The sequence below is a fragment of the Phalacrocorax carbo genome, chromosome 2 (genome assembly GCF_963921805.1).
Source record: "Phalacrocorax carbo chromosome 2, bPhaCar2.1, whole genome shotgun sequence".
Lineage (NCBI taxonomy): Eukaryota > Metazoa > Chordata > Aves > Suliformes > Phalacrocoracidae > Phalacrocorax > Phalacrocorax carbo.
In genome coordinates, this window is record NC_087514.1 from 13,218,208 (window position 1) to 13,234,525 (window position 16,318).

Consider the following 16,318-nt stretch of genomic DNA (forward strand, 5'->3'; position numbering starts at 1 on the left):
ATATATGCAACCAGCATGCTTTCAGTTAACATGATTGCATCAATGCTTAAAGGAAAAAAGACACATACCAGCTCTTGCTTGAACAGCATGAATCTCTTTTTGTCCAAAGCAGTGTAGTTCAACCCTTTGGGCTTCTTTTCAGCAACAGTTATGAAGGCCCTACGACACAAGAATTACAGGTTCTTTAAATGTGTTATTGTTTTAATGTGAGCTGCTAAAATTCATTAGAATGAAATGTTCTCTGTCTGCTGCAGTACATGAACCAGAAGACAGAGATGCTGAAATTCTCTAAAATAAATATTGAACACCTATAAGATTCAAAGAATAGAGTCCAAAAACGCTGCACCACATTTTACAGAAGCAGGGTTAATATCTAGAAATTAGAGTTTATATCTATTTTGGGCCCAATCATGTCTTCTGCTGCAGAGGTCACTGGGTGATTTATCCCAGCATGTAGAACCCTTTGCTTTTATCTCAACTTTGTCCTTTTTTACAGTATGTCTATTACACACTTTGTTTAATCCTACTTATCCCATATACATTCTATTCTTAGAGTCTAGAAAGCCAAAATAATATGAAAATATTGGCAGTAGTCTACTGTCAATACTGAATATTGACAATAGCAATAAAATATTTTCTCTATATAAATAGAAACTGCAATTTAGGGAGGCCTTTGCTTTTATAGCAAAATAAATAAAATATATATCTCAGTAAGTTTACTGTATTTTTTGTATTATCATCAGTTTGCTTGTCTAGCCTTGAATTTGTAGCCAACATAGAACGTTGATCTTCTGTAAGCCTCTAGCAAAAGTAGTTACCTGCTTTGATTGATAAAATCATTTAGAGTTGTCCTCATTTTCTCCTCAGATGCAATCTCTGAAACCTTGATCAAGTCCTTCACTTGCTTTAATGATTCTTCCTATGAAAAACACATGACAAAGCCATTATGTAAAGGAGGGCATTTTGTCATTCTGCCAGTATTATAGCACCATTATTCACTGTATGACTAGCAAGAATGAGGGAGGTAACTTTATAACCTGACAGAACAGGACCCTTGATATATCTCTACACTTGAAGTGCACAGAGAGAAGGCTCTGGCAGCACGATTTATTTTGACCTTTCCCCACTCTCTCCAACTACTAGTCCAAGCTACTACTGCTTGAAGCAGCTTTGTTTTCTCACTTCTTTGGTGAAGATCAGTCAGTGGGAAACATTCTCCACTAGGTAGGAGGAAAAACTTTAGTTCTCCTTGGTTCTGTTTCAAGCCCTGCTGCTTAAATTTAGCAAGTTGATGGAGGTAACTTCTTAAATATTAGTGGGCACCTGAATCTATATGTAAAGTTTACTGCAACACCTCCTGTTATCACTGAGAAATGGAGTCTGTTCTTACAAACTAAAATAAATGGCTGGATTTCCAGCAAGGCCTGTGGGTGTTCAAGTACACTGAGAAACATATCTCTCCATATATATATTCAGATGTTTAATTTTCAAATACCTGCATTAAAAATATTGGCCTATAAGCCACTGTTTTCTCATGATACAACCTTGCATGAGTATCAGTTCAGTGTTGCTGCTCATGAGGTATATAAGGATAAATGAGGGATGACTCAGACTCTTAATCTGAGTAACCCAAACAAAAACATTCAACATTAGAAGTCACTTAAAAAAACCCTTACTACTACTTTCTTGAGACTGTTGATAGTCAACTTTAAACAACGGTAGAAAAAGACATCATTACGGGAAAACACTATGACTAGGGCATCACAGTGACTGCCCATGAGACAATATGCCATTTTGTCTCTATCAATGTTTTTAGGAAAACTAAAGTCAAAAAGTGTCCTTTAAAGAGTGTCCAGCATAAGCACATGTTAAACCATGTGGTCTGGGCAAGAAGACATCAGAGGTAGAACCATAGAAGGCAGAATTATTCTGTATCTCATATTTTAATTGTTTGGCCATTCTTACAAAGAATAAAAGGTTTCTGAGAAAAGAAGACAGCTCTATGGTCAAAAAAAAATGTGGAGACGAATACTTGACTCACTCTAATAGATCAAAGCAATCTGGAAAAAAAAAGGGGGGGGGACTGATATCAGCTACTCTTTCATAAAATGAACACCAAGAAATGCAGTTGGGAGAAATTTTGCAGGTCTGTTTTCAGGAATGTGACCTCTTGCTGCCATATTCTGCTGAATACATGAGCCTGGGAGATGGCTGCCACTTACCAGGTGATCCGCCATTTTCTCAAGAGTGTTGGAAGAGTACAGACGAAAGGTTTGGTTGCCCCAGTAGCTCTTGACACAGATACAGGGCTTCCTCTCGTCGTACGGCAGGTACTGGTGGTTCCTGTGAAAACAAAGTACAGAGCAGGTCACAAAGGTGAGAGAGGAGTTCAGAGGGAGGCGCAGGAAAGGAAAACTGGTGCTCTTTCACAGCACAGAAACTGAAGGCACAACGTGATGTGTTCACTTGTGCTAACCAGTAAAACAAACACAAACATCAGTTATGCTACCTGTAAGATTCCCTGAAGAGAAAAAGCTTGAAGTCAATCAATCTAATTCCAGTGTTTCCAGGATGGGAGAAAAGCTGGGCAGAGAGGCATGCAGAGAAGCTCTGAAATACTGTTAATGGTGGGAAGCAACAGGAGGAAAAGGAGCAAAGATTAAAATCTGATCACCTCTTCAAGAGCAATAGCTCTGCACACTGCACAGCGGGAGAGGCATGGCAGTCTCACCACATTACTTTCACCATATCCTTTTATTCAGAAGCAATAGCTAGTGGAGATTGACATTCCTTGGCAGAAGCTGATCTGCAGGACCCTGCTTAGTAAAAGTGATAACAAAATCATAACAACTCAGTGACAAAATGCATCCTGCTCTTGTGTCTGATTTTGGCTTTTCACAGCATCAAAAGCAACAAAGAAAATATTTCCTTTTATTAGCATCTTTGAAATAAATTTAACCTTTACACATCTGGTTATAATCAAAGCCATTTAGAAGAACTGTTTCGCATCTTTTCATCCATTTGTCTTTTCTTTTTTCAATTACTATTTCCTCCTACTTTGGTTACTACTTGCTATTTAAATCTACATCTATAATTATTAGTTCTGGAAAGTGTTCTGGGAAGTGAACTTTGTCTTAACCAGATTTCAATATTTTTGGTGTGTTATTCTGGTCCCGGAGCTGGTCGCTGGGTGGATGTTACTTGTGATCAGAGTATGAGACCCTAAACCAGGGATAGCACTAAAGGAGTTGCACTTTTTATAGCTTTCCAATGCATGGTTGCTATAATGCAGCCCTTTTAGAAACACCAGAAGTTCAAGAGCCCATGAGGCAGAAGATCAGAAGAAGAGTGTAAAATGGCTCAGAGCCCATTCACTTCAGTGGAGTGTAGAAAGTTTACTGTTGTGAAAGATGTAATTGAGGATTTGAAAGCTTCAGTCCCACACAACCTGTTTAATGCTGCCAGGGTTCATTAATGAGTCCTGCAGGATTATAAAATAGGAGCCAGAGTCCTGCACGAGAAGGTTTTGAAACACATATCCTCACCTGTTCCCATCTGTGATCAGCGGCTTCTCGGGGGGTGTGGTAGATATCAGGGGTACTCCAAGGTCATTAGGAATACCATCCTCCTCCTCATGCAGTAGGCTTTCTTCTGCTTCTCCATCATGTGTCTTCTTTTTCCCTCCAGCTCCTGCTGACAGCCCATCAGCAATATTTCCAAAGTTCCCTAGAGACACAGGGTTACAAGTGAAGAGATAACTAGCTTGGAGGTGGTAAACCTGAATGAGGTTTAAAAAAAGAGAAAGACCAGTCATACCAGTAGAAAATCTTTGTCCCCTCCTGTTCATTAGCTGTTCTGGCCATACCACAATTTATAAATGTCCTGAGAGGGTATGTCAGTCCTAATGACTTTTCAGACTCCAGGACAGTGCTTCCTTACCTGCCCTATGTGATATATACCTAGTATAGTACTCCCACCACTAAGTGATGTGATCCTCTGGTTGCTGGCCCCCCAGGAGCTTCTGCTTTTGCTAAAGAAATTCAAAAGAAAAAACAACACTGCTGTTGATATTTCTAGACCCAGGAGCCCTGATATATGATTTACATAGAAAATGTATGTCTTCTTTACAACATACAGATGATTATTTCAAAATATGATCTCAGAATTGCTAAAGCTCATTTTCAGAAAGCAAATTTTGCATAGTAGGGTTGCAGAGCTAGTAAAAACAATGCTTTGAGGCCCCAGCTTCAAGCCTAATGCCAGACAACTCTGTTAATGATACAGCCACCTTCTCTGATATGATTTTGCCTTAAAGGACAATTATCAGCACTGGGAAAGAGGTGCATCCATCAGACTGATACTTACAGATTTTGTTAGAGACAGGCAGAAAACATTCCCTACAAGAGAAGCATGTGCTGAATGACCCCATACAACATCCTGATCTGGACTGTTGATTCAGACTTTCACATAAATAATGGCCATTTGCCAAATTTGGATCCAAACCTCAACAGCACAGGTAGCTGGTAGATGTTCAGGTCCAGAGTTCAGAGCCAGATTCATCTTTAGTATTAATTCTGACAAGAATCAGTATAATTTCTGCCCAAATATACAAATTAGTTTCTTGTCATTCTCAGCTCTGCTTCCTGCTAAATTTCAACAGGAATTAGTATCACTCATTGATTGCCTTGTTTGTCACAGATATCTCTCCCTGCACCCACAGCCTTACAGTTGAACATGCTCAGGTACACAAGCACAAAGATGGGAACTGCCAGGGTGCTACTGTGTACTTGGACTCTAAGTGGGGGTAGTACAGAGATAAGCAAAGCCCTGCAAGGGAAATTAGACTAATTCAAGCTGCTCTCTTAAGGGAAATTTCTTCTGCTTTGAAAATACCCACTCAATGTTCATGAAAATGTCTTCATTTTCTCTTTAGCCTGCTCCTGGGGACAATTCATCTCCACCATGAGGAGGTCCTCATGGACAGTACAGTCCTGCTTTACTCAGAAGGATGACAGGACTTAGCAGGAGGATCTTGGAGGACAAGTTGGTGCATGCATTTTGAGGCTTGGCTGTACATCACCCGCATGTCACACTCACAGACCTACATGTAGCTGAAGGGGGTTGGCCAAGACAGGCCATATGGATCCTCCCTGCAAAGGGGCTCCCTTACAACCAGGGTCTAACTGCAATGGGCACACAGAATGAACTCTGTGCTGAAGTAAATTATTTGAGTTTGGGCTCCCAAGAGATTAGGAGGCTAAATCGTGGGTGAAAGGATTTGTATTAATACAGGGCATCTGGGACTAGAGAAATCCAGGCACCAGTATGCCCACCTTGACTGCTATCCAGAGAAACGATGATCAGGGTTTAATTCGAATGTAAGCCCTACTCTGAAGTTGACTCCTAAGACACAGCTGCCAGTAACACATAGCATTCCCTTGCTCCTGAGACTCCCTCTCAGCTTTGGAGAATAGCTTAAGACACTTACCAATGGATACCTCAAAGGTTATTGGCTTGTCCCCAACCTTCCTATCAATCATTGTGGCTTCAAAAAATGTCCCAAAGAGGAGGAATTCCTCAGATTTCTCTTCATAGATCTATTGGAGAAGAAGGAGGCAGAAAAATGACATTTCTTTTACCTTCTATTCTTTTTACAGCACAGAGGAGTCTTTATAAGTCTCTAACAGCTGTGTTACTGTCTTAGATCTATTGGTCTGAGGTGGTCACTAAGGCACAATTTGTAGGATGAAGTAATACCTCTTGTCTGACAAATTGATATGATTGGAAAAAAGAGATAAGCCCGTGTGACTTTGGTCTCGTTAAAATTGACAATTTTGACAATATTGTCATGACAACAATAACAATTGTCCAGTTATCTCATAACTGGTTATGTAAAAGTCATTACCCCTCACTTCATACTTCATATAGTAGTCACTATAAAATGGTTTCAGCATCTTCACATGCTCTTATACCATCATTCAAACTACACATCTATGGAAGTTCAAGGGCAGTTTAAGGGCACTCTTTTAGCACAACAGCAACAAAATATTACCATCTCGATGTAAGTCATTTATCAGCGGGTGTGACAGAAGTCTTCTTTTGCATTGGAATAGTAAATGCTGCCATCATAATGCATCTAAGCAGGAGAGTTCTCGCCTTGCTCTTCTTTCACCAGGGTGACTCAAACCTATTGCCTATGTGTCTGTACTATCAAGACTTTGACCTTGTTAAATGTCAAGACTTTGACACTCAGCTCCCAGTGACACCAGTAAGACACAAAAGCCTGCTGAAACCAAGCAGTCCTTCATATTTTTTTAATCCTGCTGTGTTTTAAACCACAGGCACAAAAGTGGGTCTCAGTGTGGGGGCAGTGCAGTCCTCCACTCCTTGCCTTCCCTGGCATCACAGCACAGAAACCAGTAACCCAGTAACCTTGTCTTCAGCTTTTGACAGAATTTGGAAATGCAGGAACCAAAGGGTCTCACCACAGCAGCACACCCTCAAAGGTGTAACAAGTGGAGTTTCAAGGCTCTGCTAGGTTCTGTATAAGCCTATTGGAGACCCAGCATCTGCTTGTCCCTGGCACACACTCTCGCTCAAGGAAGGGCAGCCAACACCTCTAGCACTCTTGGGTCATTAACAGAACAAGCTAATAGTGTGGCCATCAGGAGCAGGGCAGTGATCATACCCCTGTACTTGGCAATGGTGAGGCCGCCCCTCAATACAGTATTCAGGTTTGGGCCCCTCACTACAAGAAGGACATTGAGGTGCTGGAGTGTGTCCAGAGAAGGGCAATGAAGGTGGTGAAGGGTCTGGAGAGCAGGTCTTAAGAGGAGCAGCTGAGGGAGCTGGGGCTGTTTAGCCTGGAGAAAAGGAGGCTGAGAGGAGGCTGACCTTATCGCTCTCTACAGCTACCTGCAAGGAGGTTTTAGCAACTTGAGTGTTGGTCTCTTCTCCCAGGTCACTAGTGATAGGACAAGTGGAAATGGCCTCAAGCTGTGTCAGGGATATTTAGATTGGATATTAGGAAAAATGTCCTTAACTGAAAGAGTGGTCAGGCACTGGAACAGGCTGCCCTGAGAGGTGGTGGAGTCACCATCTCTGGGGGTGTTCAAAAACATGTAGACATGGCACTTCAGGGCATGGTTTAGGAGACATGGTAGTGTTGGGTTGATGGTTGGACTTGATGATCCTAGAGGTCTTTTCCAACCTTAATGATTCTATGATTCTATGATTAGCCCCAAATCAAGACTAAGCTCAAGGAGATATATTTTATGGTTTGAGTTCTTTCCAAATTTACACCCTGACTTCCACGATCTCTCCAATGTAACCCCTACTCATTTCACAGTATACTGAAGGCCATTAAGCAAGACCAGTACTAGTGTCTTTTGCAACAGAATGAGGCAATGAATAAAACATCACTTGATTATGAATATTTGTTTCGTTGACTTTTGCAAAGCAGAAACAGCTTTTGACATGGCCCATGATCTCTTCATTTTGAAAAACCTCTACTATACACAGTAAAAGCGCGTAAGTCTTCAGTGAAAGGATTAGCAGCATCACATATCAAAGCTAACACCACAAACAGATCTCAGCTCCAGAGTAGCTTTAGCTTCCCTGCACCTTGATTATTTTCAGCCTGAACCTAGAGCAGAGGGTGCCTAATAAAGCTGAGGCTCAGAGACTATGACACACATATCTATCTCCCATTATAAAGAAAGCAAATTGCAAATGTTTAATGCCTTCTTGTTGCCATAATAGGCCAATAAAGTTGTGCTGTGGGGCTTGATAATTTGCCTCTGTTGTCTCAGGGGCTCTATGAGACATTTTTCGCCTTATTTGTAATGTCTCCAGTTCCTGCTTTTCCTTTCAGAGAGTTATAATACAATTACCGTGTCTACTGTAGCATGAAATATTGTTGAATGTCAAAAAACCCGAGAATATCAAGAATCACTGTATTATATTGGTGCCTTCTACTCATTCTTATTTGAAACTGAGGCACAGCAGCCCGAAATAAATCCATATTACTATTATTAATATTGATTGGTGTTATCGCAGGGTTTGTTCCTCTACCTGGAGTATTTAGCTAGCACCTAAGACCACAGCGTTTGGGCTGCTCACATTAATGGATTTCTTCCATATAAAGGAAAATCTATATGGAAATAAATTTCTTCTCATGTCACCTCTATTACAGTCTTCCAAGAAGAACTGAGGGACAGAGGCAATTTACAACTATATGAGTACATAAAGCAAGACCAGGGCACAGGTACGTACAACTGGGTTGCAATTACCCATGCCGTTTCTTTGCTAACACACCTTGATCTGCTCCAGCTAGCGCTCATGCCAGCAATGCCAGGGCACAGGCCAAGGAAGAGCACTTGTCAAGGCTAGGCCTCAAGACCAAAGAAATTTTCTCCTCTTCTATTTACTTGAAGAGGTGGAGTCAGAAGACCAAGAACCAGATCTAATAAAGGACACAAGTGCCTTAAGCACTGAGGTGGGGCTCCCACTACAAAAGCTAAAATTTCCATCAATGTCATACTGAAGTGGAAATAAAAGTGGTTATGAGAAGATTTTTCTTCCTATTTATTCTGTAATAAAAATAGAGCTTGCATATGCATCAATGTGCTATTGCTCCCAGACAGTGATGTGATGGAGCAGAGAATTAAAGCTCAAGCATTGGCTCAGCACCTGAGCCTACATGCCCTGCCACAGCTGCACAACCTTCTCAAAGCACTGTAGCACAGATCTTCCCATGATGTAACCTAGTACAACAGGTGGAGTTAGGAAACCATTTCGGTGTTAACATCAGTTAACACCAGTTGAGACTGAGCACATGCTTTTCAGCCCCTCTCCTAAAGAAATTAGCAATCTAAAACTACATTGACAATGCAGGGTTAAAGGAGGAGAGTAAAACAGGCTAGGCTGTATCTCTCTGCATTTGCACAAATTCTATGTCAGGGATTCCCTACTGACTTCAGTTGACAACTACTGATTTTCTCAAATGAATGCAGGAAATCAGACTTCATAATTGCCCCCATCGATTCCCTGTCATTTAGCAGATATTACATTGTATAAGTTTCTGGTAGGAACACATGGATGCAGCTAATGCAGAAAGGACAACAGGACAGGAGACTAAGTTTTATAGAAACCAAGTCCTACTTGAGATTTTTTTTAGGAGTTACAGGTACACATTAATGCTCCTTTTGTGCTGCATTATTATGGGAAGGTCCCAGGACTATGGAGGCATAGAGAAGCTGTTGGGAGCACACAAAAGCAGTATTATATGGCCTGAACCAAAATACACATATCAGTACCATCCTTGGAGGTTTAGGGACACATGTCAATGAATCTCTTAATACCATACTGACCTCTAAGGGCACATCAAATGGCTCGATTTCCACTTCAGTTGAGTTCATCTTATCTGAAGGAGAAGCTGACTTTCGATCCTCTCCTGCTTTCTCAGTTTTATCTTTTCCTTTGTGTGCTTTGAAGTCTTTATCTTTAGATGACATTTTGATATCCTTGATAATACTTGAAAACTTTGACTCACGGACTCCTCCTGAAAGTATCTCCACAGCAATCTCAATGAATAGACGTCCCCTGAAGGAGACCCCTTCTCCAAAACCTTCATTAAGCTCCTGGTGGTCATCCATGAGGCTGTGGTTCCTGGGTGAGCCGTAGAGATTGATCCAGGCAGGCCCAAAGGTAGGCAAAAACCCTGAAGATGAAGCACCTTTTATGACATTTCTTCTTGGTGTTAGCACATTCTCACTGTCTGCTCCAAGAAATCTTGCCTCTTGCACACCAAAAGCCAAACCTGGACCCATTTCTACACAAGTGGGGACCACCTCATATAAAGCACTCTTTTGCAGGGCAATTCTTAGGCACCAAGGAGCCTCAGCCAATACCCAACCAGGAACTCTGCTGGCATGGAGCTCTTTCTCAGAAGGTGTTTGTACCACACGTGCTGGGGCATGAGGCCTATTGCACCTCTTGAAAAAAAGAGCTTGCTCCCATAGACTGAGGGGTGGTACATGGTGGGAAAGGAACGGAGGCTTTCTCACCTTGTTCAAAGTGTTCCCAAGTCCATGTCACTACTCAGTTTATATGATTTATCTTTCATTTTCTGATTAAGGACTTAGAGATTTGAATTGCCAAGTTTAAGGAGTTACTGTGCTGTTGCTGAGCTGTGATAACTGACCATGTTCCACATGTAGATCACAAAACATAAATAAGGCTGTACAGGTAGACTCAAACACCAGTGAAAAGACTCCAGATAGTGAGCTTCACCTCACATACATGAGGACAAGCACACTAGTCCATGGTACCTCCTTGAGCTGTGATAGCACCAAGCTGAGCCTTACCTAAACACTTTGCTCTTACTAGGCAGATCAAAAACGCAAACCCGCTCAGCCCATGATTTGGACTTTGTGCATCCATTGCCCAACAGAAACTCGCACAAACTATAAACTTACATCAGTCATCCCTAATGGACTAGAGTAGACTACTGCCACAGTCACAAAGAAGGTACCAAATTATGTAGCAGCCCTGTAACAAGAAAGGCAGTGGTAGACCACCATGCACCAAGGACAAGGTAATATAACTTCACGTTAAGTAAGAGAAGATCTCTCAGAAACAACAAAAGCTATGGATGTTCATTGAGCTCTGGGCATTCCTAAAATTGGATCAGCCAGTGCCCAGATCCCAAGCAAGTAGATTTTACCTTAAGGGCATATTCTGAAACAGACATTTTCCCCTTTACCTTTGTCACCATCTTGTTCATTCGATATTTTTTTCAAGTCAATGAAGTGGGTGGCTAAGGCCACATCATTCATGCTGCCTTCGTCCCAGACCTGGATTTTGACTCTTCGGCAGAGTGGAGGGAACATTTCCTTGAAGATAATCTGTTCGTGCCATACTGGATCTGCACAGTTCTTTTGCACTGTTGTCCGACCCTGAAATGAAAGTCCAGCAAATTGAACCCCAGAGGGGTCAGACTCTGGAGAATGGCAATGAGTATAGCACAAATTACACTTAGCAACAACTCTCCAGTAATTTTTAAAGCACAAATATCCTATCTTGAAAGTACTTTGGCTTTTCTATTAGGTTGTTTATTTTCCCCTCCATATATAATAAAAGACCACATCATGGCTAAAGAATTCTCACCTGCACAGAGCAGAGCCTGGAATAAGATCTGATTCTTCGGGGCCCTTATGCACAAAACATATCTGTGAAGCCAGACTGGTATTTCTGCTACAAACTGCACATCTTCAAATGGCTTTTGAAATACCTGGGTAGTGGTAATGCTGCACAATTTGTCTCATAAAAGATGAAATTCATTACAGCCACCAGACTGCATGTACCAATGGAATTACCTTAAATGAGGCAATTTATCTAGTATAAAATATGATTACCGTGGCTTGTGTTCTAGGCATATACCTATGTGCTAGGGATGTAGAGACGGGACCTATTCCTAGCCTGAAAGAGATGGCCAGACCATTTCATAGTCCATGCAGCTGCAGGCTGTGGCAGGCCCTCTACTCCCACATTTGGTGGGGAAAACTGAGTCAGGAAATGAACCAATGATACCTCTAAACCCATATTTTACACACCAGCATGCAAACTCACATCAGTGACCCTTTCTTATGTCTTCTTCAGCCATCTATTAAACCTGAAGTAGCTGCATGTGTTTGACTGTTTTAACCCATACTAGTTTGAGAGGTAATACTTTTCAATTTGGATTCACAATAAAACACAAAATCAGCATCAAGGGCCTTATTCTTATGCCTGAAACCTCTGCAAAGGACTAACTGGAGTTCTCCCTAAAGCTTCCTTGCACACAGAAAGCATTGCTGGCTTAAAATCTTTTCCAGTTTGATTCTTTCCTTATTTACACCAATAATCAAGACAAGCTTCCTGACAAGCTTCCAGTGTTTCATGGGTGTACCCCAGAGGAACCAGGCCCCTGGACCTCCTCTGTGCTCCTCTTCCACCAAAGTCAGAAGGCCCCTCTCAGAAGCTCTCTGCATCACCATGATTGATGTTGAAAGAGCTCTGGAAGCAATGAAGTCAGGCAACACTGAAACAGTCTACTCAAATGCTTCCTCTTCTGCTACCCATAGAAAAGCTGCAAGTGTCCTGAATTACAGCAGAGAAATTCAAGCGGTAAATACACAGTCCTGAAATCCAGACTGAACCACCTTTATTAATTTCAGCCCTGCTTCATTTTTTCACTCTAGAAAGACCAGAACATAGCGCTTACCTAATACCACACCGGGTAATTCACTGTCTTGTAACTTGATGTTTTAGTAACAGATCTATAGAATTCTCTTTCCCCTCCTGCTGCCTGACTCTAACCTACTGCTGTGAGGCTGATATTAGATTTGCTGGCATTAAGGGTTTCCATCACTTTGTTCCTGCATCATTTAAGAACTGAAAATTTTCTTTCTGACAACAGAAATATGTGTTTTACTTAATTTATCTAACTATAAGCTAAAGGACATCAGCATAATCACCTGCCTATAGCACAGCTAATAGGAAAGAAGGCCTACATTTGTGATCAAGAGGATCCCAATTACCATTTGACCTGCAAACATGACCACCACATAGGGATCCACAAGGTCCTTACTGTCGCCTATGAATGCTTTGGTGACATTGGCCATGATGCTAGAGTTCATCTTTGGAAGTCCTTCTGCTTTGTAAATTCTCACATAAAATCTGGCCCAAGGTCTTTCAGATGGAAAGCCTTTGGGGATCAAGAGGTTCCTGAAAGAAAAAAGAAGCCATTTCCTTAAAATTGAAAACTCAGACAATGAAGTGATATTTTTTCCAACAAAATTGTCATCTCGAGTTAGCTTACATCCTAAGAAGACACAAAAAGGTATATGAATTTGCTTCTGCATCTAAACCAGTATATTTTCTAGTTACCTTGAAAAAAATAATACCGCATTACTCAGCAAACTTGCCTTTGTGATATGGAACCAGGTCCAGTTAAATCAGGTTGCTCAGGACCTTGTAGAGTAAATTCTGAATATCTCCAATGATGGAGATTCCCCACTTTCTGGGCCCTTGTTCCATTTGACCACCCCTATGGTAAAAAAAATTTCTTGTATCTGTTCTGAAATTCCCTTGTTCTAACATGTGTCCAAAGCCTGTCATCCTTCTACTATATTCCTCTAAAAAGAGTCTGGCTCTGACCTTTTCATGTAGGATACCCCTTAACCTGTTCTTCTTAATGCTTAAGAAACCAACCTTCCCACCACCACACACCACTTTCCCTGTAGACCATGTGCTTCAGCCCACCATCATCTTGGTGACTCTCCTTGGACTTGGTCCAGTATGTCAGTACTGACCAAAAACATTGCTCCTATATAATTTAAAGTATGCTGCCAGCATACTTTACCACCTTTTCCTTGTATTTTACAAGGAGAATGCTAATGCACTTGAGTTTATCTAAGGATATGGAAAATATCCATGCACACACATCTGATAGAGAAGGAATAGCTTTTCCTTGTATTTTTTCTTTTGACTTCATCGCTTTTCCGAAGTATTTAACTGGTTTCAGATAAATAAATCTTCTGTCAGGGATAATCTGGCACTTAGCCACAGGGCATGGTCAACTCTATCAGGTGCAGAGAAGTGACCCTAAAATGCCCTTCAATTTAGTTGAGAGGATTGTAAAACTCTTTTTGAGCACTTCAGAACAGCCAGGTTTACAATGCTATCCTGCTATTAATCCTGAGTTAGCAAGGAAAGGACTGAAAGGAGGGTAGAGGACTCCTGAGGTACTCAGTAAAGAAAAAAACAGTAAACACGAAACTATTGCAGTACTTTTCAATCTGCTCCTCAGTATCAGCTGTTTTCTGCGTAGCTTGTATTGCATCACCTTTCCCAGTCACACTGATGTCACACTTCAGGTATCCTTTGGCTCCCGTCCTAATGTCGGCAGGATCTGTGAGAAGCGCCCACTTGTCACAAAACTGGTGACCTGTAAGATGGGAAAACTTAAACACCCAAATAAAGGGTGCAAAAAATGCAAATATTTCTGTTCCTTACTCCCAGAAAGGGCACTGCAAACAACATTTGTGCTTTCAGGAGGATCATACTGGAATTCACTTGTTTACCAGGCACATCTAGAGGGTCCAAAATGTTGTGTAACCAAAAACACAAACAAAGGATTGATCTAGAGCTCATCAGGAACAAGTTCTGTGATCAGTGACTAAATACCAGTTGGGTGAGATTTCAGCAGCTGATTTAAGGCTGAGGCTTTATGAGGAAAGGCCAACTTTTTGATGAGAAGCATCTAAAGAGTTCAGGACTCTCCAGCAGCAAAACCTTTGCTGGGAGCTGTGGCCAGGCATAACACTGGCAGCAGGTTGAGCAAGGAAGGAAGGAGGGTGGACAGCCATCAGAGGAAGAAGCAGCAGCCAGAATCAGGTTCAGCTCCATATTTTCAGTGGGAAAATGCCCAGGACAATTCACCCACAAGTCCTTGCTGCAGCCCTTTTTCAGCAAACCCCCTTGAGCAAGGTCCTAAAACCTTACATTAAGTCCTTGGCCATCACCTTGGGTGTGTAAAGGAGTGGGAGGGAGACATCAGGGTGTACCAGGGACATGAACTCAAGATCAATCCTCAGCCACCACCCTCTGTAAAAGTGTGAGCAAGAAATACAGGACAGAATTCAGAGACTAACGCAGTCTGAGTGTGGACGTAAACTGCTCACTTTAGTCAGGCCATTTCTCTCTACTGACTCTTGCAGGAGCCTTGAAGAGATGGTGGCCTGAATAACTCTACACTTTTGCTGTAACTGGGTGACATCTATAGCAAGTGGCCTAAATATGATCATTCCCAAAAACTGAGAAGAGACCAGATCTTTGAGTAATTATGGAAGAGAGAAAGATACGTGTTTTGTGGGTAGTTGTAAAAACAGGCCAAAAAAGGGGTAGGTGATCTTTCTTAACTTCAAATTTCAGAAGGTACTGGAGAGCTCTGAAGATGGCAGGTCAAGTGGACCCAAGGTGACCTCTTTGTTACTCCCTCTCCCATTACTGTCTGCTGCTTCTCTCATCTTGTGCTCGCATAACCATTCCTTCCACAGTCCATCCCGCTCTACCTCCCTCCACCCCTTTTACCCCAACACACGGAGTAGAGCTTTGGATGCTCTGCAACAAATGATGGAACTGAGTTTTGCAGAACATTCAGCTGCCCGCTCTGACTCCCTAAAGAAAATCCATCTTTGATAAGTGCTTCCCACCAATGGACAGATTTTCAAGGTGTTTTCAGTGTTGAACATTTTTCCAAAAATTTGGCTGATGCTCTGGTAACCAAATATGAAAACAACCCTTCCAAAAACCTTGATAAGTTAGAAACCACAAGCATCTAAGTGGAAAAGCAGCACATCTCCCTTTCCTCTCCTTCCCTGCCTTATATCTCATTTAACAGACAAAAAGGGCAGAAGGTACACCACTTACCTGGCTGACCATACACTGTCCCCAGATCTACTTTAAAGGAGCCTATCAGCACACTCCCAATCAGTTTATTGTGCATAACCTGTTAGAAAAAGGCCAGTTAAAGAATGTCACTATCTCTCTTCCCAGGCAGCATAAGAAGAGCAATCCAAACAAAGATCACATTTGGTTCAGCAGCAATAAGCAGCGACATCCAGCACCACCCAAAATGGGCTGTACATAGCCACAGCGGACATCGCAAGCATTTGAAATCTGTTCTTTACCCAACATTGTGCTAATTTAGAAACTGATATAGTAGCATCTGGGTGGAATCACACAGGTTCATCCCAGGTCCTGGATTTTATACAGTGGGAATCAGATGGATTTGTCTTCAGAGCAGGTGCAGTTATATTACTTATTCTGGCAGTTTTCAATAAATCATAATGCATATAAACACATGGGGCCTAACCAGTTTCACACTAGGCTACAGAAATCGTATAACTTTCTGTGCAATAGCTGAATTGCCATAAGAAATGAGTACACCCAGAGGAGAAAGAATTAAAGTGTTTCTTTCAACATTTCAGTGTGCACATAAACCAAGAGACTCAATTCTGATTTACTCCCTACAATATTAATGAAATCAGAGAAGTAATATAGATGTAAATGAGATGGCAAGCAGGCCCCAGAGAGTCTGTCTCCTTATCCTTCCTGCCAAGTAATGAATTTAATTTAATTTAATTCAAATTTAATTAATAATTTTCTGTTGTCACGATTCCTGGATCTAGGTGTTTCTGTGTCTGGTTTTCAAATACATGCCTGTGCTTCACTTTATAGACAAGGCAGAGGCTAGCAGCATCTTTGTTGTGGT

General features: G+C 41.6%; 1 protein-coding gene across 1 annotated transcript in view; it reads right to left on the reverse strand.

Annotated features, from left to right (window-relative positions):
* Window positions 1–16,318, reverse strand: part of FER1L6 (fer-1 like family member 6) — a 70,563-nt gene that overhangs the window by 42,329 nt on the left and 11,916 nt on the right. Inside the window, exons 7-16 of the mRNA XM_064441750.1 lie at window positions 15,475–15,553; window positions 13,834–13,990; window positions 12,582–12,768; window positions 10,766–10,958; window positions 9,372–9,721; window positions 5,489–5,597; window positions 3,546–3,726; window positions 2,223–2,343; window positions 819–919; window positions 69–159 (exon numbers count right to left, since the gene is read on the reverse strand). Coding sequence (XP_064297820.1) covers window positions 69–159; window positions 819–919; window positions 2,223–2,343; window positions 3,546–3,726; window positions 5,489–5,597; window positions 9,372–9,721; window positions 10,766–10,958; window positions 12,582–12,768; window positions 13,834–13,990; window positions 15,475–15,553 — 1,569 coding nt within the window. The remainder of the gene's footprint in view (window positions 1–68; window positions 160–818; window positions 920–2,222; window positions 2,344–3,545; window positions 3,727–5,488; window positions 5,598–9,371; window positions 9,722–10,765; window positions 10,959–12,581; window positions 12,769–13,833; window positions 13,991–15,474; window positions 15,554–16,318) is intronic.